Source organism: Moschus berezovskii, chromosome X (assembly GCF_049115385.1).
Source record: "Moschus berezovskii isolate FMDL1 chromosome X, NW_MosBer_1.0, whole genome shotgun sequence".
In the NCBI taxonomy this organism is placed as follows: domain Eukaryota; kingdom Metazoa; phylum Chordata; class Mammalia; order Artiodactyla; family Moschidae; genus Moschus; species Moschus berezovskii.
Genome location: NC_142488.1, coordinates 1487422 through 1511962, shown reverse-complemented (window position 1 = coordinate 1511962; position 24541 = coordinate 1487422). Strand labels below are relative to the sequence as shown.

The 24541-nt window shown below is 49.9% G+C and overlaps 1 protein-coding gene across 4 annotated transcripts; it reads right to left on the bottom strand.

The window, feature by feature from the left end:
* Positions 1-239: 239 nt before the first annotated feature.
* LOC129564535 (glycogenin-2) lies at positions 240-24331 on the bottom strand. Of its 4 annotated transcripts, none has more exons than XM_088833953.1 (11): positions 24205-24331; positions 23496-23651; positions 18699-18840; positions 17023-17197; positions 14424-14586; positions 14068-14194; positions 12725-12947; positions 9821-9991; positions 5383-5487; positions 3821-3928; positions 240-2724 (listed from the first exon to the last, which is right to left on the bottom strand). In XM_088833953.1, the coding sequence occupies exons 2-11, from the start codon at positions 23500-23502 to the stop codon at positions 2563-2565; spliced, it is 1383 nt and encodes a 460-aa protein (XP_088690079.1). In that variant the 5' UTR covers positions 23503-23651; positions 24205-24331; the 3' UTR covers positions 240-2562. The 4 variants fall into 4 exon arrangements, with proteins under 4 accessions (XP_088690079.1, XP_088690077.1, XP_088690078.1 ...); XM_088833951.1 differs by lacking the exon at positions 24205-24331 and adding an exon at positions 23841-23996; XM_088833952.1 differs by lacking the exon at positions 24205-24331 and adding an exon at positions 23885-23947.
* Positions 24332-24541: the final 210 nt, after the last annotated feature.

Below are 24541 nucleotides of genomic sequence, written 5' to 3'. Positions count from 1 at the left end.
TTTCAAGCGTCTACTCCAGCACCACAGTTCAAAAGCATCAATTCTTCGGCGCTCAGCTTTCTTCACAGTCCAACTCTCACATCCATACGTGACCACTGGAAAAACCATAGCCTTGACTAGACGGACCTTGGTTGGCAAAGTAATGTCTCTGCTTTTTACATCATGTTTCCCCAGAACAAACCTAAGGGATTACTCTGATGGCTGGCAAACACCACCACCACCCCCCCACCACCCAACCCACCCAAGGAGTTTGTCCCCACAACTCTTTCCTAGTAGCCCCTGAAGCATCATATGTAGGAAACCAACCAAGACACCAGATCATTCACCCACAGATAAAAAATAAAAGCCGCTCCATAGCACACGCCTCTCACAGCAAACGCTACAACAAACCCCAGAAGTCCACTCGGATCTCACATGGATTTGAACAAAGCTGTCTCAACCTTCTTCCAAACCTATGTCACAATTTTCAATAGTACATGCTCAGCCACTCAGTCGTGTCTGACTCTGTGTGACCCCGTGGACTGCAGCGCCCCCAGGCTCCTCTGTCCATGGGATTCTCCAGGCAAGAACACTGGAGTGGGTTGCCATCTCCTCCTCCAGGGATATTCCCGAGCCAGGGATCAAACCTGAGACCTCCTGCAGATTCTTTACCACTCAGCCACCTGGGGAAGAGATGAATAAACCACTCAGACATTTAAACCCCGCATCTTGTCTTTAGTACAGCGACCCATGTCCAGCTTTAATTATCTTCGTGGGTGGTGGCCAGCATGTCCTCCTCCTTAGGACAGCAGCTGACACCTGGCTTTAATTATCCTTGCGGTGGCCACAAACACTGACCCCATGAGAGGGTCTGACACACTGCGTTCATTCCCAGAACTAGGATGCTTCTGAAGTAAGGCTCTCTCGCGGAACTACAGCGTCCAGTGTCACAAAACCGGAGGATCGTCCCCACGTAGCCGAGTTGCAATGGCTCACCGAGGACCTCGAGTGCAGCTGTGAAGTGAGGGAGTGAAACCCAGCCAAGGGCAGTCCCGTGTCCTTGACCCCGCACGGATTCACCTCCAGAGAAACAGCCTCCCCAGATCCAGTCACCGTGAGCACGTGACCACCAGACACCCTTGGGCGTAAACCCTGGGCGCTTATACCTGCGTGCTCAGTGTCACGTGGCAGCCTGGATGGGAGGGGAGTCTAGGGGAGAATGGATGCTCGTATGTGTCTAGCTGAGTCCCTTCACCATCCACCTGAAACCATCACAACATTGTTGATCGGCTACATCTCAATACAAAATAAAAAGTTCAAAATGAGGAAAAAAAAATACTGGAGTGGGTTGCCATTTCCTTCTCCAGGGGATCTTCCCGACCCAGGGATGGAACTCACATCTCCTGCATTGGCAGGTGGGTTCTTTACCACTAGCGCCACCTGGGATGTCTTCCACACCAGTAGGTAAACCAGTCTGCAAGAGGTCATCTCTCCCAAGCCAGCTAGACTCTCCTTCCAAATATCTCTGATGCGTCCCCACGGGGACTATGTCAAGACACTTTGAAGTCCCCCTGGGTATTTCTGCGGAAGAGAAAGCACAGCCGTGGTGTCTGTCAGCCACTCTTGGCAAAATTCACGCCATAGTCACACTCAAGACATCCGAACGTTGACCCCATCGTCAAGAAAAGGACTTAATCATTCTGGAAGGTTCTCAGGGAGCTCAATGCCTTTCTGAGTGCTATGCGTTTGAAGCTCTGCAGTACTTCAAGCTAATCTACATAGGACAAGGTCTCATCTGTCGAGCAGAAAATTCCAAGCTCCTTCAAGCAAGTCCAGAGACCCAGGCTTCCCTGTCCTTCTCCATCTCCCAGAATTTGTTCAAACTCATGCCTATTGAGTCAATGATGCCATTGAACCATCTCATCCTCTGTCGTCCCCTTCTCCTCCCGCCCTCAATCTTTTCCAGCATCAAGGTCTTTTCCAGTGAGTCAGTTCTTCGCATCAGGTGGCCAAAGTATTGGAGTTTCAGCTTCAGCATCAGTGCTTCCAATGAATATTCAGGACTGATTTCCTTTAGGATGGACTGGTTGGATCTCCTTGCTGTCCGAGGGACTCTCAAGAGTCTTCTCCAACACCACAGTTCAAAAGCATCAATTCTTCGGTGCTCGGCTTTCTTTATACTCCAACTCTCATATCCATATGTGACTACTGGAAAAAAACCATAGCTTTGACTTAGACGGACCTTCGTGGGCAAAGTGATGTCTCTGCTTTTTAATACACTGTCTAGGTTGGTCATAGCTTTTCTTCCAAGGAGCAAGTGTTTTTCAATTTCGTGGCTGCAGTCTCCATCCTCAGTGATTTGCTAACAAGACATAAAGGAGGCAGGACCTCCCCGGGGAAGCCCGAGAGGCGTGGGGAGCTGGGGTCACGCGGGGCTTCGAGCTGGGTTTTGGATGGACCACAGGGTGGACAGAAGGCACTCAGGTGGATCGACGGTAAACTGAGGCACATGGGTGAAGAGCTCCTCCTCCGAAAGGGCTTTGGGATGTTGATGGAACAGGACCGCTCATCAGAACGGCGCGGTCACTGCAGGAAGCGGTCCAGCTTTTCCTGAATGCGGGCGAAGGCGTCCTTCCCCAGGTAATCCATCCGTCCCTCCTCCCACTTCCTCCTCTCCTCCTCGGGACTCAGGACCTTGAGCTTCTCTTCGATGGAGATCTGGGAGATGGAAATGGTCAGGTCCACCTGGGGAAAGACAAGCCCACAGGGAGATGCTTGTGAGCCAGGGAGAGGGGTTCCCACCAGACCCCAGACCTGCTGATGCCTGAAACTTGGACACCCAACCTCCAGAGCTGCGAGAAGTAACATTTTGTGTTATTCGGAAGCCATCCAGACTGTGGTCTTTTTTTTTTATTACAGCGGCCTCCACGGACAAAGGCACGATAAAAAACATCAATACCAATTTTATCCTCCGCCCAGCAGTCAGCTCTTGAGCTAGATTTCCTCCGATTATTATCAACCCTGAATATTCATTGGAAGGACTGATGCTGAAGTTGAAGCTCCAACACTTTGGCCATCTGATGCGAAGAGCCGACTCATTGGAAAACACCCTGATGCTGGGGAAGGTTGAGGGCAGGAGGAGAAGGGGACAACAGAGGACGAGACGGTTGGACGGCATCACCGACTCGACGGACATGAGTTTGAGCAAGCTCTGGGGGATGGTGAAGGACACCCCTGTTCTTCACTGTTGTCACTCCAAGGAAACCCCTGGCGTGCTGCAGTCCGTGGACATAACTTAGCGACTGAACGCCAGCAACAAAAAGTGTTAACAGGAGCTACCAACTTCCTTAAATGCATGATCAGGGAGACTGAAATGTAAGACCAGAGCATCCGCAAGAGGTAGACTTAAGAAGAAAGCATCTTTCATTTCCTTCTGCAAGAAGAAATCAAGGCATGCTCGATTCGGATCAAAACACCCCCCCCCCACCCCTCAAATCTCCCAGGTTGTATGTCTGTGCATCACCTCCCAAGCTCAGGCTGCAGAAAACAAAGCCCAGCCCCTTCAGGTCAATTAAATTCTGCAGAACAGCGTTGCAAGAGAAAGCGGGTGTGATGATCAGAGTTGAGGACAGGAAAGCGGTTGGGCCGACCACCAAGGGCAAAGGCCAGAGAGAAGCCAGCTGAATCTGAGACAGCGGGAGAAGAATGAAGGGTCTCATCTCAACAAGCAAGGCTGAAACCGCGGTAAGGCCCGTGCGTGTACACAGCTGGCCGCTGCAAGAGCCCACAGCGCCCATCACGGGAGCTGGACGAGGTGGAAGGTTGGGACAGGGGACACTACCTCTAGAGCGTCCTGGGGACTGAGGTCCCTGTTGAGATCCGCAGGGGGCTCCCGGCTCGGTTCCAAGGCGTCCTCGGGTGGGCCACCTCCTGCCTTCTCCGCCCGCCGCTGGAAACAGAATCGTTGCATCGTTAGTTTGCAGGGGGCTTCCCAGAACCACAGCCTGAACCAGGATGACAGAGAACTCTTCCTCCTTAGGATCAAACAAATGGTTTGTGAAAAAAAAAAAAAAAAGTAAGCCATTTAGGGGAACCCCCCCAGTGGTCCAGTGGGTGGTATAGCAGTGTTTAATCACTTAGTTGTGTCCGACTCTTTGTGACCCCATGGACTGCAGCCCACCAGGCTCCTCTGCTCATGGAATTCTCCAGGTGAGAATACTGGAGTGGTTGGCCATGCCCTTCTCCAGGGGATCTTCCCGACCCAGGGATCCAACCCAGCTCTCCAGCATTGCAGGAGGATTCATTACCCACTGAGCCCTGGTCTACTGGTTGGAACTCCTCAGTTTCACTGCCGAGGGCCCTAGCTCAGTATCTGATGGGGAAACTGAAATCTCGCAAGCTGCACCGCACAGTCAAAACAATGAACAAACAAACAAAAAACAATTTTTAAGTCATTTGGTGTGATTTACTACTGTGAAGTTTCCCCTGTTACTTTCTGCACAAGACGAGAGGCTGACATTTGTTATGTGATGTAAGGGTTAATTTTTCAAATGAGGAGATTGGGATTGGCATATATACACTATTGATGCTACATATAAAATAGGTAAGTAACAAGGAACCTGCTGGACAGCACAGGGAACTCAGCTCAATCCTCTGTAATAACCTTATGGTTCCCAGGGGCAAGGATGGGGGAAGGGAGAGTCAGGGAGTCTGGGACGGACATGGACACACTGCTGTGTTTACCATGGAGAACCAGCAAGGACCTGCTGGACAGCACAGGGAGCTCTGCTCAGTACTCTGTAATGACCTACCTGGCAAAATAATCTGAAAAAGAATACATACATGTATATGTCCGGGCTTCCCTGGTGGCTCAGGGGTAAAGAATCTGCCTGCCAACGCAGGAGACATAAAAGACTCGGGTTCCATCCCTGGGTCGGGAAGATCCCCTGGAGGAGGGCATGGCAACCCACGCCAGTGTTGTTGACTGGAGAATCCCATGGACAGAAGAGCCTGGTGGGCTGCGGTCCAAGGGGTTACAAAGAGTCAGGGGCATGACTGAACGTCTAACACTTGTCTATTTCTTCCTAAAGCAAGATAGAAGAGAACGTCAGGGATTTAGGCTTGCAAAAAGCCAGGTGTCTTATCCACCTGGAAAGCAAAGCGATCCATGAACAACACCAGGGGGGAAAGCCATTCAGAAATGTCCCAGGATAGAGGAGAAGCACACGGGGTGTCTCCTTTGGCCGCCGACCCACACAGGCACACAGAGAAACAGGCGCCGTTTAACAAGTCCGCCGCTGCAGGCGGTGTGGGTTCCATCCCTGCTGAGGGAACTCAGATCCTCTGTGTTCCATGGTGCAGCCATTTTAAAAAAAAAAAAAAGGAAGTAGCAGTGAGTTATACCGAACTGGTTTGGATCTCTGTGAGGTCTGCAAACTGGGGGGAGGGTGTTGACAACGGGTCAGGTGGCACTTCAGCACGAGTCTCTATTTCCCGCCAACCTATCCTCTAAAAAAAAAAGTGAAAGCAAAGTTAGGACAACGCTTCAGGCAGATAACTAAAAACGCCTCATCTGTGTTCGTCTGCCTCCACGGGTGCAAATATAGCTGGAGTAGAAGCAGATCAAGGAGGTTCAAACCGATCCCTCGTAAAGGAGATCAGTCCTGGGTGTTCATTGCAAACACTGATGCTGAAGCTGAAGCTCCAATCCTAACCTGATGCGAAGAGCTGACTCACTGGAAAAGACCCTGATGCTGGGAAAAGTTGAGCGCGGGAGGAGAAGGGGACGACAGAAGATGAGATGGTCGGATGGTATCACCCGCTCAGATTGTGTGGTCAGGTGGCAGACAGTTTTCCTCCCCCGGGTCACCGCAGGTCCAGTGAAGATCCCGTTCCATGAGGACCCCTTCTGATTTCAGCTGGAATGCCACAGGAAGACGAAACCCCACAGAAAACCAGGCAAGCGGCTCTTCTCGACTCTTCCCGGAATGGCACATGGCGAAGACCATCCCAGTGGGCAGGAGACAACTTAATGCATCACGGGCATCGTATTCGGGTGGCTTCAGTGTGGAAGCCAAAACTGTTTCTCAAGGAGCCGCCTTGGAAGGGGATGGAGCAGAGGAGTGGCAGGAACGCTGGGTCATTAGATGACTGCGTAGGGCAGAGCAGGCCTCTCTGCCCCTCGGCTGCGCGTGACGCAGACCAGAAGCTGACCTGCGTGTCCTGCGGCTGGGACTTTCACGGGGGTCAACGGTAAAGAATCTGCCAGGAATGCCTCAGCTGCAGGAGACCTGGCTTCCATCCCTGGGTGAGGAAAGTCCCCTGGAGGAGGGCATGGGCATCCACTCCGGTATTCTTAGGCTTCCCCGGTGGCTCAGACTGTAAAGAATCCCCCTGCAATGCAGGCCATGTGGCTTTGATCCCTGGGGCGGGAAGATCCCCTGGAGGAGGGCATGGCGACGCATTACAGTATTCTGGCCTGCAGAATCCCACGGACAGAGGAGCCTGGCGGGCTACAGTCCACGGGGTCACAGAGAATCGGACATACAAAGGCTGCTGTTTGAAATAAGCATTCCAGATCTGTCTCTTGCGTATTTACAGGCTTTATGCGAATAATCTCTCTCTGTCTCTTTTTTTGGGGGGGCTGGATTCCAAATTCCCCAAATAAAGAACCCAGCGTGGGTCATTCTCTAGATGGTCAGTAGGTGGCAGCAACGCAGAACAATTAATTCCAAAGATGTCTGCCGTGTTGTTGTTTGGTTGCTAAGTTGTGTCTGACTCTTTGTGACCCCCATGGACTGTAGCCCGCCTTGCTCCTCTGTCCGTGGGATTCTCCAGGCAAGAATACTGGAGTGGGTTGCTATTCCCTTCTCCAGAAAGATAACCTTGGAGTGTAAAATAATGAAATCTACTCACAGACACTGTAAAAAGGACCCCTTCCTTAAAGCTCAACTGGTAAAGAACCCGCCTGCAATGCAGGAGACCTACGTTCGCTCCCTGGGTTGGGAAGGTTCCCCTGGAGGAGGGAAAGGCTACCCACTCCAGTATTCTGGCCTGGAGAATTCCACGGACTGTATAGTCCATGGGGTCGCAAAGAGTCGGGACTTCCACATTCACTGGCATGTCCTTTTTGGACCTAAATGATGACTTAGGTTTTCTGCCCACTTCTTACCCCAAGTTTATTTTTTAGACATATTTATTTTATTTACTTTTGGGCTCGACTGAGTGACTTTCACGTGTAGAAGGGCCATGACTTTCTCAATTTTAGACACACATGCTCATTGGAACATGGTCAATAGAGTCTTTCTTCTGTGTTTGTGTGTGTGTGTGTGTGTGTGTGTGTTTTCTGGCCAAGCCTCACAACATGCAGGATCTTAGTTCCCCAACCAGGGATTGAAACCAGGGCCCCCTGCATTGGAAGCAGGAAGTCCTAACCACTAGACCATCAGGGAAGTCCTGATAGACACTTCCTTAAATGCTAATCTCTTCCAGAAACACACCCCGAAGTAATGGTTCACCAGCTATCTGCACACCCGTTACTCTGCTCAACTTGACTCATGAAACTAACCATCGCAGTTGGAAAGGTTTTTTATTAGTTTATTAATTTTAATTTTATGTATTTACATTAATATATTAATATAACATATTCATATTAATTTCTATTTAATCTATTTTAATAAAATGATTTCTATTTTTATTTATATTTATTTATCATAGTATTGCTGTGATTCATGGGGTCGCAGAGAGTCGGACCCGACTGAGCGACTGAACTGAACTGATAATAGTATATCAGTAGAACTACATTATTAATATGTTTTATAATTAATATATTGTTTAATTACATTAATCAATTGTACTATATTATTTATATAAATTATATAGATTGATTTGTTAATCATATTAATATATTGATTAATATAATTATATTGAATTACAATATAATATATTATTATCTATATTTATATTTACATTATATTTTATTTGTTTATTTATAAATATAAAATTATGTTTTATTTATATTTATTTATGTTAAAATATTAATACAATACATTTATATAGATAAATTTATATTGATTATTTAAATTATATAATCATTTATATAATTATTTCCTTTTGTTTATTTATTTCTGAGAGATTCCCCACAGAGTCTGACTGTCAAACATTTAACGCGAATGCCGACTCTTCTCAAAAATCTGAATGAAAAGGACCTACTGTATCTGTTCTGTTCAGTCACTCAGTCGTGTCCGACTCTTTGCGACCCCATGGACTGTAGCCTACCAGGCTTCTCCGTCCATGGGATTCTCCAGGCAAGAATACTGGAGTGGGTTACCATCTCCTTCTCCAGGGGATCTTCCCAACCCAGGGATCAAACCCGGGTCTCCCGCATTGGAGGCAGACGCTTTAACCTCTGAGCCACCAGGGAAGCCCCACCTACTGTATAGCAGAGTGATATTCACTACCTTGTAATATAACCTGTCATGGAAAACAATCTGAGAAAAAAAATAATAACTGAAGCACTCTGCTGGACACGTGAGACTTAACCCAGTATGGTAAATCAAGTATACTTCATTTTTTTTAAAATTCCCATTGTGGGTGTGGCTCCTGCTGGCAGAGCAGGGAGGCGGGTCTATAGGAATGTAAGAACTTAATCCACAGAGTGTTCACATTCCTGCGAGGCAGACGCTTTTTGCTTAACCCACAGAAGCCATTTCCTGGGGCCAGAGGCAGGTGCTGGGAAAACTTCAGGGTACAGCAGAAGGAATGAAAAAAAAAAAAAATTAGGAATCAGCTCACTTCCCAGCCACCTCCATGCTCCAAACCTGGGTCTTTGTTTTTTGTCAATTTGTTTGGTTGGCTATGAATTCACAAGTCAAAAATTGCTAATGCACGGAAGTTGCCTGCACATCACCGATCCCATATTAAAGTGTAGAAGAGAAACGTCCCGTAGAAACGTCGGCTAAAGTCAACATGTCCATTGTCTTACCGTCATCAAGAAACAGCCCCCGGAAAGCTATTCGCGAGATAACGGGAAAGGACAACACGTCTTCCACGGGGCCCCCAAATCCCACCCCCATCAGAGAAGTCATGCTAAGTCTTTTGAGAGACAGAGGGGCTTGAGAATGCCTGTTATGTGGCAGCCTGGCTGGGAGGGGAGTTTGGGGGAGAATGGATGCGTCTATGTGAATGTCTGAGTCCCCACCCTCTGCACCTGAAAGTATGGCTGCACTGTTACTCGGCTACACGCCAGTACAGGGCTTCCCAGGTGGCTGTCGCGGTAAAGAACCCGTCTGCCAGTGCAGGAGACTTAAGACAGGCAGGTTCGATCCCTGCGTCGGCAAGATGCCCTGGAGGAGGGCATGGCCACCCACTCCCGTCTCCTTGCCTGGAGAATCCCACGGACAGAGGAGCCTGGCGGGCTACCGTCCATAGGGGTCGCAGAGAGCCGGACACGACGGAGCGGCTGGACAACAGCCTCACCACCCTTTTGTGAGACATTATTATCATCATCCGTGTCTCAGAGGAGCTGACAGAGGCGCCCCGAGAGGTTGGCACAGCTTGCCTTGGGTCACACAGCTCGGGCTGGAGGAGCCAGACTCTAATCTCATGCTTTGGGCCTGAGGCCAGAGATGAATCACAACCGGCTTCAAGTACCTCCTGCATAGACAAGCTAGAGGCACTCCTTGGATGTGACTGACGCTTTCACACTGATGCCAGAGCAACCTGAAGACAGGTTCTGCCCCCCCTCTCCCCCATCCCCGGGGGTCCAGGGAGCATCCCCCGTCTCCTTGGTCACCAGTGAGCCTGAGCCTCCATCGCCCCTGTGCAGAGCAAACGTACTGACCTCTTCCGAAGGGCATGCTGCCAGAGTAGGGGGGTTTTCCTCCACCCCCACAGCCCTCTCCGAGCCGTGAGCAGAGCGATCCTGCCCGGGCCTCTCTGCTGGATTCGCACACGACCCCTCCGCCGCCGCCGCTGCACTGGAACACAGCACCCCAACGCCTCCGAGGCGAGCCTGCGTAAAAACGTTCACACTCAGCAAATGTCCCGTGTTGTGCAGTCGCTCAGTCGTGTCCCACTCTCTGCGACCCCATGGACCGCAGCACGCCAGGCCTCCCTGTCCACCGCCAACTCCCGGAGCTCGCTCAAACTCATGTCGGTGATGCCATCCAGCCATCTCATCCTCTGTCGTCCCCTTCTCCTCCCGCCCCCAACCTTTCCCAGCCTCAGAGTCTTTTCAAATCAGTTGTCTCTTCACATCAAGGGGCCAAAGGATTGGAGTTTCAGCTTCAACATCAGTCCTTCCAATGAGTATCCAGGACCGATCTCCTTTAGGAGGGAACAGTTGGATCTCCTTGCTGCCCAAGGGACTCCTGACCTCTCTGCAAATCTCACTAACATCTACATTGACATTATTGCTCCAGATTAGAAGGACCCCACAGGCTCCCTACATGGCTCTCAACACTTAATTTCTTAAAACCACTTGAATCTGCTTTATCTTTCTTCATATACAGTACCCAGCAGTAAAGAACTCGTCTGCAACGCAGGAGATGTGGGTTCCATCCCTGGATTGGGAAGATCCCTTGGAGAAGGGAATAGCAACCCACTCCAGTCTTCTTGCCTGGAGAATCCCATGGACAGAGGAGCCTGGTGGGCTACAGTCCATGGGGTCTCAAAGAGTCTGACACAACTGAGTGACTCCATTAAAAAAAAAAAAGACAGCCTAAGCAGACTGCTTGGCAGAAAGGAACAGCAACTTTCTATCAGAGGCAAGAATCTGAATAAAATCCTATTTGATTGTCTCCAATGGTCAGAGAAAGTTTTTTTTTTCTTCTCCTCAATCTTTCAGCCACAATGCACAGCATGGGGAGTCTTTAGTTCCCTGACCAGGGATTGAACCCTTGCCCTCTGTATTTGAAGGTGAAGTCTTAACCACTGGACTACCAGAGAAGTCGCAAGAAAGCTTTGGTTCTGACTGCAAAGTTGTACCCAGCTCCACCAAACAAAAACCGCAGTAAAAGCACTAAAAATTGTATTCTTTTCAAGGTCCCAATGCATGTATTTGCAGACACTGGACTCCACTGTTTAAACACGCCTGTTAAAAATAGATCGAGAAATAAAATTTCCTGGGACCTTACCTTAAAAGGTCTTTTGCCTGCCTGTTGAAATTCACTGCAGAAACTCAGCACGGAGAGTGTGCAGCGTTACAGTTTTTTTAAAAAATCAAATGGGTGCCCATTCCAGAACTTGAGAAGCCCTCTTCAGACACCGCCTTCAACGGCCTCTTCAATCAAGGACAGAAAGTGGAAAATGCCCCCTCCAATGACATCTATAATCAGTCATTTCCAGCCACTCAATCAATGAGTGGCTCTTTCCCTGAGGAAGCTGGCTAATTTAAATGATTATTTCTGCGTCAGTTCGGTAAACGGCAGCCGCAGTTCTGCTCATGAAACATTCACGATTTTGCACCAAAAAAAGAAAAAAAGTTGCTTGCCTTTTTCACCATCTTCCTACATGAAATACAGGACAAGCTTACAGATGAAAAGTGGCACAAGTTCCAAAGCTGTGGCGGGTCCTTAACCTCCAGCTACGGTCTTTATTTCTTTGTGGTGAAATAACGTATCTTTCCTCGTCTAATTCCTTTCTGGTGTGTGTCAGCATTATTTAACTTCTTCTCATTCCCTCATTTTTAAATAAACGTGTCTATAAATGGTGAACCATTCCTGAACTTCCCTGGGGGTGCAGTGGCTAAGACTCTGGGCTTCCCAAGAGCGGGGACTCGGGTTCGAGTCCTGGTCAAAGACCTAGATACCACATGCCTCAACGAAGACCTGGTGCAACCAAATAAATAAATATTTTTTTAAAATTGAATTTTAAAAAATCTTATTTCTTCCATTACTGCAGTCCTTGACAGATATTTTTGTTCTCTTCTAAAGGGAAAGGTTTTTTATTTTTCTTCCTTTTTTCCCCCCCAAACTGTCTTGAGATATGATTAACATATAATATTGTATACATTTTAGGTATATAGCATGTTGATTTGATACAATTATATTGTGCAAAATGGTTACCACTTGATTTGGGGGGGATGTAATTTATCAGAATGGAGAACTCTCAAAAAGCCAACATCCTAATTTTACTGAAAATTTGTGAGGTCGTAAAACTGTGTTATAATTTGAAGTCCAACTTCTTCTCAGAAAGAAGATCATAGTTAAAATAAGAAAATAAGTATTTGGATATTAGAAAGAAAAATGCATTTACGACTGTCAAATTTTTAATGGACTTGATCGGCACAAAAGTGGCCGACAGGTTAAAAACACAACATCCTTCAAGTACCACTTTGAAAGTGACTTTCTTGGAAATAAAAATGTAGTGTATTATAAAAAACAAAATTTTACATAGAAAATCTGCCTCTGAAACATTGACACTTTTTTTTTTTTTAAATATAACTTGGTAATTGCTTATAGTATCCTATATCTTGGAGAAAGAAATGGCAACCCACTGCAGTATCCTTGCCTGGAAAATCCCATGGACGGAGGAGCCTGGCGGGCTACAGTCCATGGGATCGCAAAGGGTTGGACACAACTGATCGACTCACACACATCCTATATCTGTCTTTAAAAAATAAAAATAAAAAATGAGAAGAGATTCGACACAAGAACATGGGGGAATCTGCCTTTGAAGAAAATGCCCAATTGTAGATCACAGAGAACCAATCCCCGGTTTCAACTCCAGGGTTTCAGGACCTTACCGTGTGACCTGGGGGCACCTGGTCGTCCTTGGTCCGGATATTTTCGCAAAGGGGCAAGATGCTACGGTGGTAAATTCCCCACCACTGGTTAAGGAAGGACGTCTGATGCTGGTCGGCCCGCCCGGAGCCCTCCTCCAAAACGGAGCCCGTCTGGGGATTGTACTTGTAGTTCCAAGGCTTCGAGGACCCCAGAAAGTGGACCACCTTCGCACTGGAGCCAAATCTGAGCAGGAGACACAGACAAAACTCAATACAGTTTTTTAAAAAAAGAAAGCCAGTGACCACCGCAGGACTCGTCACAAACAGCGAGACACAAACGTGCACATCGACGGCTCAGGGATGATCCTCTCGTGACAGCCACTTAGACTGGCGTTAAAAAAAAAAAAATTGTTTATAGTCAGTCCGCGTTGGCAGTCTTTCATATTTCTGTAGACCAAGAAACATAATCAGAACCCACTGGGATGCGCCCCACAACAGAAAGAATAAATCAGGAGTCTTAGAAAGGTGGGTGGTTTCGTAGCCCAAATCATCTCACCCTGAAAACGATGACAGCTTTTTTTAAAAATAGATTTTATAGCAGAGAAAGAAAGCTGCAGACCAGAAAACTGGCTTCTTGGGCAAGATGGAAACTTTTCCTCTCTTCATTTTTGTCTTTTTTATAGTTATTGCCACTAGCACCAACCTCAGAGCTTTGAAAACTTTTTTTTTCTTAATTCATTGCTTTCTTATGAAATTTTGATATCATATTCTCCCCAGAGATCTATGTTCCATGTGACCCACTGTGCCCACTCTGGGACTTCCCTGATGGTCCAGGAATTAGGATTTTGCCTTCTAATGCAGGAAGTGTGGGTACCATCCCTGGCTGTTTAGTGTCCAACTCTTTACGACCCCATGGACTGCAGCCCGCCAGGCTCCTCTGTCCATGGGATTCTCCAGGCAAGGAGACTGGAGTGGGTTGCCATTCCCTTCTCCAGGGGCTCTTCCCAAACCAGGGGTCGAAGCTGCATCTCCTGCATTGGCAGACAGACGCTTTAGCATGTGAGTCACCAGGGATATCATACTCATATTATGAGTATGATCATTATCACCAGGAATTATCATACTCATAATTCATGTTGAGGCTTGACAGAAAACAACAAAAATCTGAAAACAGTTATCCTTCAATTAAAAAATTAATACAAAATATATATACTCTATATAACTACATTTTCAAAAAATCTATACCTTTCATATTTTCTCAGAAAATCTAACTGACACTGTATATAAAACCCTATTATTTTTAAATTGTGTAGAAAGGGACACATCTCTGACATTTTTCCACAAGCTATATTTACAACACTCACTGTTTGAAAGCAGGACTATAGGTGTACATGGTGTTGCTGCTCAAGTTATAGATGAAGGGCAGGTGCTTCCGGATGTCGGCGGTGGACCAGTTACTGAAGAAACTGTTCAGCAAGCCTTGGTCTGCCCCTAGAGAGTTACAGCACAGCCAAAGAAGTTCATAACGAGTGGTGTAGTTTTCACCCCCTGCATTGGGAGCTTGGTGTCTTAGCCACCGAATCACCAGGAAAGTCCCTGGATCCCCATCTTTAACTTGCTATTCACAGATTTGAGGTGGCGGGGAGGAAGGGCTGGTGGGTCAAAGGGAACGCCACAGCCCCACTCCGGTCCAGAAACGTCCAGCTGCCCCTCAGCGTACCGTCAAAGCTGCCGTGGTCGGTGGCGTGCTGTAGCAAGAGGCTGTGCGTCTCCAGCGAGGGTTGGAAAACAAACACCCCGCTGTTGAAGCAGTCCGGCCATCCGGGATCCGGGGCTGCAGAAAACTCCCTCCTGTCGAACAGCTCATCGATGTTGGACAGCACCTGGGGAGGCAGAGCGTGGGGCACCCCGTACAACGTGATGGGAGAGAACCGGTCTGACTCCATATTGAATCTGTGTCTGTGACTTGACCTTCTATACTCAACTGCTTCTGCTACAAGTTCATCACTAAAGGGATGAGGCAGATGGCTTCCCAGGTGGCTCAGGGGTAAAGAACTGACCTGCCAGTGCAGGAGACACAAGAGACGTGGGTTCGATCCCCTGCGCCGGGAAGATCCCCTAGAGAAAGGGAATGGCAACCTGCTTTAGTAGTCTTGCCTGGAGAATCCCGTGGACAGAGGAGCCCGGGGGGCTTGTGGTTGCTGAGTCACTAACTCGTGTCCAACTCTTTGTGACCCCATGGACTGTAGCCTGCCAGGCTCCTCTGTCCATGGGATTCTCCAGGCAGGAATACTGGAGTGGGCTGCTATGCCCTTCTCCAGGGGATCTTCCCTACCCACAGATCGAACCACGTCTTTTGTTACCGGAACATTCCTGATGGAAGTGTTTCAGTATTCACTTACATAATGAATCACCATCTGCAGGCGTTACTTTCTGCAAAAATTCCCCAGTCAGTAGTGTGTTAACACAGAAGTGAGAAGTGCGACAGGAACTTCATGATGAACCAGACAATGGTCCATGATGGGACATTGATACCCAATTTTTTGAGTGACCCTCTTCTTTGAGGCTTATATTCCAAAGAGAAGAATGTGTGTATAAGATTGCTCCCTGGTTTCATTTCAAGGGACACCACTGAAGCAACACCATCTATGAAACAAAACGATCATCTCCAGGCTCTTAAGATCCTCTGTGGAACACGTAAACACTTAATTAACTGCATTTATTCTCTTTCATCTAGCAAACGTAAGCAGTAAGCCTGGAAATCCATGAACATAGTGGTTTGCAAGTCCATACACGGAGGGGTTAGTCGCTCTGTCATGCCAGACTCTTTGCAACCCCACGGACTGTAGCCCACCAGGCTCCTCTGTCCGTGCGATTCTCCAGGCAACAAGACTGGAGTGGGTTGCCATTTCCCTTCTCCAGAGGATCTTCCCAACCCAGAGATCGAACCTGGGTCTCCTGCACTGCAGGAACATTCTTTATTGTCTGAGTCACCAGGGAAGCCTGCAATATACTGATGATATGATCTTAATTGTATTTATTCTCTTCCATCCAGCAAATGTGACCTATGAGACTGAAAATCCACAAACATGGAGGTTTGCGAGTCAGTATGATATCATCCACTGCCTCCGAGAGCTTGACCACTCACAGCGCTCCTCTCCGACACACCTATTGGCTTTACAAATTGTGCTCTGTTTGGGAAACAAAATATTACTGTGATTGTCCCTCTGTTTGATTTTCCTGTTCACCCTTCCATCTTCCTACACCGCTTTTGCACAGCCAAGACAACCCGGAATGGGATCTCCACCACTCCAACCTCATTTCACATTTCGACGTTCCAAAGGCTGTTTCTGAAAGTACCTGACCTGGGCTCTTACACCGAGAGTCAGTAACCCAAATGACTACAGTGGAGGTGCTATCGCTTAAGAAGCCAGGTTTCCAGCCCCACCGGGACTGTATAATTCACGGTACGATCAAACGAGAGTATTTTTCCAATATTTTATTTTGTGCGGGGAGCCGGCCTGAACAAGGCCCCAAATGTTGGCCCTGGGAATGCCTTGTAAGTGCTGTTCCCTGTCCCGCCACCCCTTAAGAGAGTCATTAAACGTTTACCAGGCCTTATTTGTTCTTCCTTGAGAAAAACAGAGCAAATAATCCTTTGCTAGGTTTCTTGTTTATTCCCCCAAATTTATGTAGGTATGTTTTCCTTATCTCTTAAAGTAGATTAAGAATGTACCCCCTAATCTTTATAGCCTGCGGACTAGTTTTTCTTATCTTGTGCGCATTAGTCTAAATGCCAAGCTTGTCTTAGAAAGCAAACAAGCCTTTGTAATCGTCTATAGATGCAATAACTAACCTGGTAAATGACTTGGTATTTTTATGTACCCTGTTCCCGGTCTCACTTTGTATAAAAACCCTGGCCCTTTTCAATAAAGTCGCTGGTTTGCCTCACGAGCATTCAGTCCTCTCGACCCCATTCTTTACTCCTTAATTCTTTTCTCAGGCTTCTACGTCGTTGCGGTCCGGACCTGTTCTCTTTGCCGGCTGGCACCGGCAATTTTGTGGAGATGACATAATGAAATAACTCATCCTAGGGAAGGAACAGGCCTTCACGTAACCCAGTGTTCTCAGCAACACTACCGGGCGTCTTCTACCCGATGTTGAGTGACTAAATGATGTTGCGGGTAGAGATGGGCAGTACCTGGTGGGGATCCGCCAGCACGGGCTCGCAGCCCGCTAAAGGAGAGAAGGCCATGATCTTTGAGTGGGCAGCTCCTCATCAAGCAGAAGGTCTGGACCTCTCCCTCCTCCATACTCACCAGTGTGTCCGCGTCCAGGAAGACGCATTTGCTGTAATGGGTGAGGGTCCAGCAGTGAAGCTTGGTGAGGGTGACTCCGAGGTCCGGTCTCTTCAGAAAGGCCAGGTGGACGTAATCTGCGCTGTCTGTGAGCTTCACCTCGATGACCTCATCGAACACTCTTGAGAGGATAACCCTGGAAAAACATAGGCCGAATTCCAGGAGGCCGGGAAACCGTGTAACGCAAGATATTCTGTCCCGGGCTGCTCACATTTCATTTTGTTGGGGCAGATGCTAAAGTGTTTTTCTCTAAAAGGTGCTGGAGGGATAAAAATCTTTGAATGTGTTCAGTTGTCTCCATCTCTTTGCGACCCCATGGACTGCAGCCCACCAGGCTCCACTGTCCATGGGATTCTCCAGGCAGATAATGGAATGGGCTGTCATCTTCTCCTCCAGGGGATTTTCCAAACCCAGGGATCGAACCTGCATCGCTTATGTCTCCTCCAATGGCAGGCAGGTTCTTTACAACTAATGCCAACCAGGAAGTTGGGGGGAAAAGAACAAGAATTTTTTCTGATTTTTTTCCTGCAAACATTTTACCTCAGAAAGACTGTCTTTCTGTCAGATTTTACCTCAGAACCCCCTAGTTTCTGTCAGATTTTACCTTCCAATGTTCATCTTTCTGTCAGATCTCACCCCAGAAGGTTCATCTTTCTGTCAGATTTTACCCCGGAACCCCCTATGTCCTGTCAGATTTTACCTCAGAACCGCCTAGTTTCTGTCAGATTTTACCTTCCAATGTTCATCTTTCTGTCAGATCTCACCCCAGAAGGTTCATCTTTCTGTCAGATTTTACCCGGAACCCCCTATGTCCTGTCAGATTTTACCTCAGAACCCCCTAGTTTCTGTCAGATTTTACCTTCCAATGTTCATCTTTCTGTCAGATCTCACCCCAGAAGGTTCATCTTTCTGTCAGATTTTACCCGGAACCCCCTATGTCCTGTCAGATTTTACCTCAGAACCCCCTAGTTTCTGTCAGATTTCACCTTCCAGTGTTCACCTTTCTGTCACAGAATACCTCAGGAATGCGCCCCACCCCGCCCCAGTCTGTCAGATTTTGTCTCAGTCTATCAGCTATATTTCAATAAAAGTGTTAAGAAAAATAAAAATGCTTTAACTTAGCTCACAATGTGGGCTTCCCGGGTGTCTCAGTGGTAAAGAACCCACCTGCTTATGCAGAAGACACTGGTTTGATCCCGAGGTTGGGAAGATCCCCTGGAGGAGGGAACGGCTGCCCACTCCAGTCTCCTTGCCTGGAGAATCCCTCGGACAGAGGAGCCTGGCGGGCTACAGCCCGTGGGGTGGCAGAGCTTGTAACACTCCCTAAAGAGTGTGCGTGCATGTGGATAGCATGAGGGCTGCTTCTCAAAGCTCCCACTCCCCCCAACCCCGAATCAATGACGCTGATTTCCATATTTGAGGCAAGGAGCTACTCTCCACACACGTGGCGTTTCCGGTCAGGATTCTGAAGTCGGCCCCGCACCCAGCAGAGCCCCTTCCTCCAATGACAACCGCGAGCCCCTCTGCAAGTGTCCGAGGCCGCCCGTGTGAGCGCCGGCCCGAGCTCACGGGCCGCGGCCTGGAACCGCCTCCAGCTTCCTCGTCAGAAGAACCGGGGGTGTGTGTGTGAGTCTCACCTGAGCGGGTTGGACACCTGCGGCGTGGCCAGCACCACCAGCCTCCTGGTGGCCCTGTGCTCCCGGAGGGACTGCCCCAGCACCAAGGCCCCCTGGCAGTAGACGTCGTTGGTGGCCAGCGTCACAAATGCCTGGTCGGACACTGTGGACGGGGACAAAAGCAACCGTGTTCTGTTCCCGCCTGCTCTCAGGGGTCAGGGGTCAGCGGTGGGGCTGAGCGTCACCTCTGACTCCCTCAAGCTTCACGACGTGGACTGAACAAGAGTTTCACGGGTGACGCCAGTGGTGAAGAACCTGCCTGCCCATTCAGGAGACGTGAGAGACGCGGGTTCGATCCCTGGGTGGGGAAGATCCCCTGGAGGAGGGCACGGCCACCCACTCCAGTGTTCTTGCCTGGAGAATCCCATGGACGAGGAGCCTGGCGGGCTACGGTCCATGGGGTCGTGAAGAGTCAGACACGACTGAGGTGATTTAGCACGCATGCATGCGTATTTTAAAATACGCTTCAGGGACATTTCACCTGCATTCTTTAAAAATTTAAAAAAAAAAATCAAAAGAAAAAAACCCACATGCATGCAGGAAACATAACAGGAAACCCTAAATATGACACAGAGTCAAGCAGAGTATGATTAAAATTTCCTGGTGCTGATGAACAACTATAAGTTTATATACAGTATCTGTTTATATATACCAGGAAACTTTAATCATATACTCTGTTTATATACAGATACTGTATATAAAATAAACAAACAACAAGGATCTACTGTATAGCACAGCAAACTCTATATCTTCTAATAACCTATGAAGCAAAATAATTAAAGAAAAAAAAAAGAATACGGAGGGACTTCCCTAGTGGTCCAGCAGTTAAGACTATGTTCTTTGCTTTGCAGGGGACATGGGTTTAATCCCTGGTCTGGGATCTAAGATCTCACATGCCATGCCCCTATCTCCAAAATTAAAAAAAAAATACACAGATATATATATAAATTAAAATATATGAATATATACATATATGTATAAAGACATATATAACCAAGTATATCTAGATATAGATATATACATGAATATATGCTCAACCATGTCCGATTCTTGCGACCCCATGGACTGTAGCCCACCAGGCTCCTCTGTCCCTGGGATTCTCCAGGCAAGGAGACCGGAGTGGGTTGCCATTTCCTTCTCTAGGGGATCTTCCTGACTCAGGAATTGAACCTGGGTCTCCTACACTGGCAGGCAGATTCTTTACCACTAGCACCACATGGAAAACCCAACAAGAATTCTCAATTTTCATGCATATTTATAACTGAATCACTTTGCTGAAAACCACACAACATTGTGAATCAACCATCCTTCAGTTGAAAAAGTAAAATTTCCTTTTGCTGCAGCGCGACACATGTGCCTAGCTCAGACCGCTTATTTGATTCTCCATTCAAGTCTGAAAAACTCACCCAAAACTTTTAGGTCTCAGGTGAACACAAATCCAAAGGTACAAAAAACACTCGGATTGATCTGAGTTACCACGAGGATTCCCGCCCACCTCGCCAAAAGAACCGGGCTCTCAAAAGAGAACGGCCAGACCCATTAATTAAATCGCACAGGCCCCAGTCATTGGCATGACTTCAACTCAAGGGTGTATGAAGCCAAGGAGACGGGCTTCAGAAGGGAAAGGAAGGCTGTTTCATTCACCAGAAACGCCGTTTCCCCACTGTCTCCGCAGCAGGGACAGAAACTCCCACAGCTGATGAGATTGTCGGCAGTTCCAAACGCGAAGAACGCGTGATGTGGACATTCACAGGGAATTTTAAACCGCTTGATTCTGAGGTCCCCTGGCCGCCAGGACAAAACCAAGGGGATCAGGAGATCCGGGCCTTGGCTCCCGAGCTCGAGACAGAAATTAACATTCGCAGCATTTGGTCTCGGGCTGGAGCACACACAGCTCAGTTCTCAAAAGGCCAGATGGCGCTCCCCTGTGGCCCCCGCGCCCTCCCCGCCTCCAAAGACAAAGTCACCCCGGAAAGAATAGCAGGACCCAAAGTTTCAGGGCATGTTTTCCTGTCTTAACCTTGGCGTTCTGCTGGGGTGAGTGCCCGTCTACCCCTGGCTGGGGTTCTTCTTGGATTAAGGAGCAGATGAGGATTCCTGGTGTCTTGGCCGTGAGTTATTACCGACAGGGAAAACTCAGAATTTAAGTCTGCAGCTCCAAAGATGGCTGTCTATCTGTTCATCTACCTAGCTATCATCATTTATTAACTTTAATAACATCTGTCTCGGAAATGGCAACCCACTGCAGTATTCTTGCCTGGAGAAATCCCATGGACGGAGGAGCCTGGTGGGCTATGGTCCATGGGGTCGCAAGGCGTCGAACACGACTGAGCGACTTCACTTTCTTCCCCTTGCTTCGTCCATCTGTTTATCTACTTACTTACCTGTCTGGATACCCACGTACCCTCTATGCACCTTAACTATCATCTGTCATTATTAATATTGCATCTCTCTATCCATCTCTTTATCATCCACTTACCTATCACCTGTATTTATGTAGCCTCTATGCATCTATCATGATCTATTAATATCAACAACATCTGTCTGTCCATCTATTTAGGGCTTCCCAGGTGGCGCTGGTGGTAAAGAACCCGCCTGCCAATGCAGGAGACACAAGAGACGTGGGTTCAATCCCCGGGTGGGGAAGATCCCCTGGAGGAGGGCATGGCCGCCCACTCCAGGATTCTTGCCTGGAAAAATCCCACGGACGGAGGAGCCTGGCGGGCTACAGTCCGTGGTGTGGCAAAGAGTTGGACACGACTGAGCCACCAAGCACGTTCGCACCCACGCTGAAAGGCCGAGTTTCCACTCGACAGGGTGTTAGGGTGGGGACGTCTGGCGTGGAACACAAACAGGACTGGTGGCTGTCCTCCAATTCCACGTTGAAAAAAGAAAAAAAAAAAATACATCTCCCAAAGTCTACTTCACCCTGCAGACAGCGGCAGCTGTCGGTTTTATGAGGGGTCGGGAAGAAATGTTTACTCCAATACCTCGCCTCCCTCCCCTTCCACCCACTGAACAGCCACTCCCCCAAAATAACACCCCTGGCTTCCTCGGGGGCCCCTCCGCTTTCACTCAAAGGTGCGTTTTGTTCCCGGCAGAACGCTGAATCCCCAGTGGGGTCTCTCCAGCACACTGCCCAGCCCAACGGCAGTGTGTCCGAACAGCCCTCCTGAATGCTACCATTTATGCAGACCCTCGCCAGTTTCCAGAAAATGCGTATTTTTTTTTTTTTTTTTGGAGTGCTCCAAGCCACCACTCCCTGGAACACACATCAACAGAACCTTGTAGCATACAGCAGGAAATCGGCCCAAACAACTTTGCCTCTCTAAGGCACAGAGGTGGAAAACAGTTGGGAAGCCGCCTGGTGACGTATTACCAAATCGCTCCTCTGAATAAAAAGCAACCTGAATTTTTTTAATGCTCTCGTGAATGATCAGGCCTGACTTGGTGCAAGTAGAGATTGTCTTCATGATAAAAAGAAGAAAAAAAAAAAAAAAAACAGGAATGGGCGGGAATTACCCACCAGGCAAGTGGTTAGGTGTGGCTTCCCAGGTGGCTCAGTGGTAAGGAATCCGTCTGCCAATGCAGGAGACGGGGGTTCGATCCCTTGTCTGGGAAGATCCCCTGGAAAAGGGAATGGCAACCCACTCTGGTATTCTTGCCTGGAGAATCCCCATGGACAGAGGAGCCTGGTGGGGCTACGGTCCATGGAGGCCAAGAGTCGGACACCACTGAGACACTTAGCATGTATGCAAGGAAGCGGTTAGGATGCCAAGCTGTCCCTGCTGGGAGCCCAGATTCCACCCGTGGTCAGCAAGGCAAAATCCCACAAGCCGGGTGAAGTGGCCAAACCAGCCCTCTTCCCCACAAAACAAAGCAACAGAACAGGACAGACATCTTTCCCATGGGTGAAGGTTACATTTTATCATCCCATTTCTAAGCCTCTGAGGTCCACTGCCCCAGTCGGATGTCCCCGCCAAACCCGAGGGCAGGCAGAGAGGACGCAATTGAAGCCCTTGGGAGTCAGGGCTTGCCACAGTCCCAGCCAACCCACCAAAGTCAGGCTGCTGCCCTGCAGTGGGGATTAACCCCTGATCTTTACACGGGAATAAGCAACTCTGTCTCTGGTCTGATCTCTTTCTTCCCAGAGTTTAACCACGACGAACTTCCCATGATTCTGCACGTCCATAAGCCTCTCACACAGTTCCATGCCTGCCAAGAAACTGGTCCATCCAACCTCCAAGGGCTAAGCATCCACAGAGGGAAAATTAACAAATCTCAGTGCCCCTGACCATCTTTTTTGAGGGCAGGAGAAGGGGGCGACCCAGGACGAGCCCCTTGGATGGCATCACGGACTCAATGGACATGAGTTTGAGCAAACTCGGGGAGTTGGTGATGGACAGGGAGGCCTGGCGTGCTGCAGTCCATGGGGTCGCAAAGAGTCAGACACGACTGAGCGACTGAACAGCTGCCACCAATGTCCCTTGACGACACTAAACCTCAGCCCCTCCCAGCCGCTGAGGCCCACTGTCATCGCCAGTGGCACCAAAGGACACCAAGCTCTCCAGCCCCTGTGGTGAGCGAGGGGCTGGGCGGATACAGCACGGTGGGCGCTGAGGAGTTTGGGGGCCACGTTGGGCAGGCAGAGCGGGGAGGTGGGGGGCGGAGGTGGGGGTTCCCCCACTCCCAGCGCAGTCCATCTCACCCGGGCTAGGAGAGCGCGGAGGCTGGGCGCGAGGAGGGTTCTCAGCTTACCGGGCATGGTGTGGGCGCAGCGCGCGCGCGGTGGGCACCACGCGGCCGAGGGCGCCCGGGCGCGGCGGGCGGCCTCCCTCCCGGGGCTCCAGCCGCCGAGCCGAGCGGAGGCGTCGTCTGCGTCTCCGGGGGCCCCACCCGCTCCGAGTTCGAGGCCTGCGGAGACAGCTGGGCGTTCCGGACACCCACACCGCCCTACGCCCCGGCCCCTCCCGGGTCAGCGCACGTCTCCGCCGCGCGCAGGGGCAGCCGCCGGCCCTCCCGCCGCCTGGGCGCCCCCGGGTGTCCTCAGGGCGCCCGCGCCGCGTCCGGCACTGGCTCCGGGCGCCTCCGACACACACACACCCCCATCCACGGCCGGGACTTCAGCGGCCTGGCTGCGCCCCGACCTTGATCACTCCTTTCACCGCGTGTCCAGCCGTGCGCCCCGCCCCTCTCTGAGCCTCTCTGCTCCAGCCGCCCCAGTGCGCCCCCAATCCGCCCCCGGATCCCCCCTCCCCGAGCGCCCAGGCTGCCACCACGCCTCCGGAAGCTTCCTCCGCTCCCCGCCCCAGCCTTCCACACCCCCGCGGGCCGCTCCTCCTCCGAGCTCCGGGAGCAGCGGAACTCCGCCGCGCCCAGGCCGCTCCCACGTGGTGCGCCGGGGCAGCCCCGGCGCAGGCCTGCGCTCCCCCTCTCCGGCCCCCAGATCGCCGGCGGCGCCCCCCACCTTCGCCGCGCTCCCGCAGACGCCGGCCCGGGGTGGGCGGGACGGCGCGCGGCCGGGAGGTGGGAGGCTCTCCGGAAGATCAGCTCCGCCCCCGGGCGGGGGTCTCCCGCACGGCCGGCCCCAGCCTCGCGCCCCGCCCGGCGCCCAGGCTCGGAGGGACCCCCCACCCCGGAAGGGAGAGCCTGGAGGCGGGCGCCCCCGCTTCCGCGCCCCGCTCCCTCGGTCCCCTGCCCGCGGGATCCAGGCGTCTGGGGCGTCCTGGCTCTAAAGCCTCTAACCTTTAGCCCGCCGGCCCCAAAGTCAATGTTTGCACTGGCCTCACCGGCCGGGCCCCAAG

What these genes read in the sequence shown, in the direction of transcription:
- LOC129564535 (XM_088833953.1), bottom strand. An exon ending in AGGTGCCCCCAGGTCACACG is followed by an intron (nt 9,992 to 12,724) that starts GTAAGGTCCTGA and finishes GTTTTTACGCAG; the next exon opens with GCTCGCCTCGGAGGCGTTGG. An exon ending in CAGCATGCCCTTCGGAAGAG is followed by an intron (nt 5,488 to 9,820) that starts GTCAGTACGTTT and finishes TTTTTTTTTTAG; the next exon opens with AGGATAGGTTGGCGGGAAAT.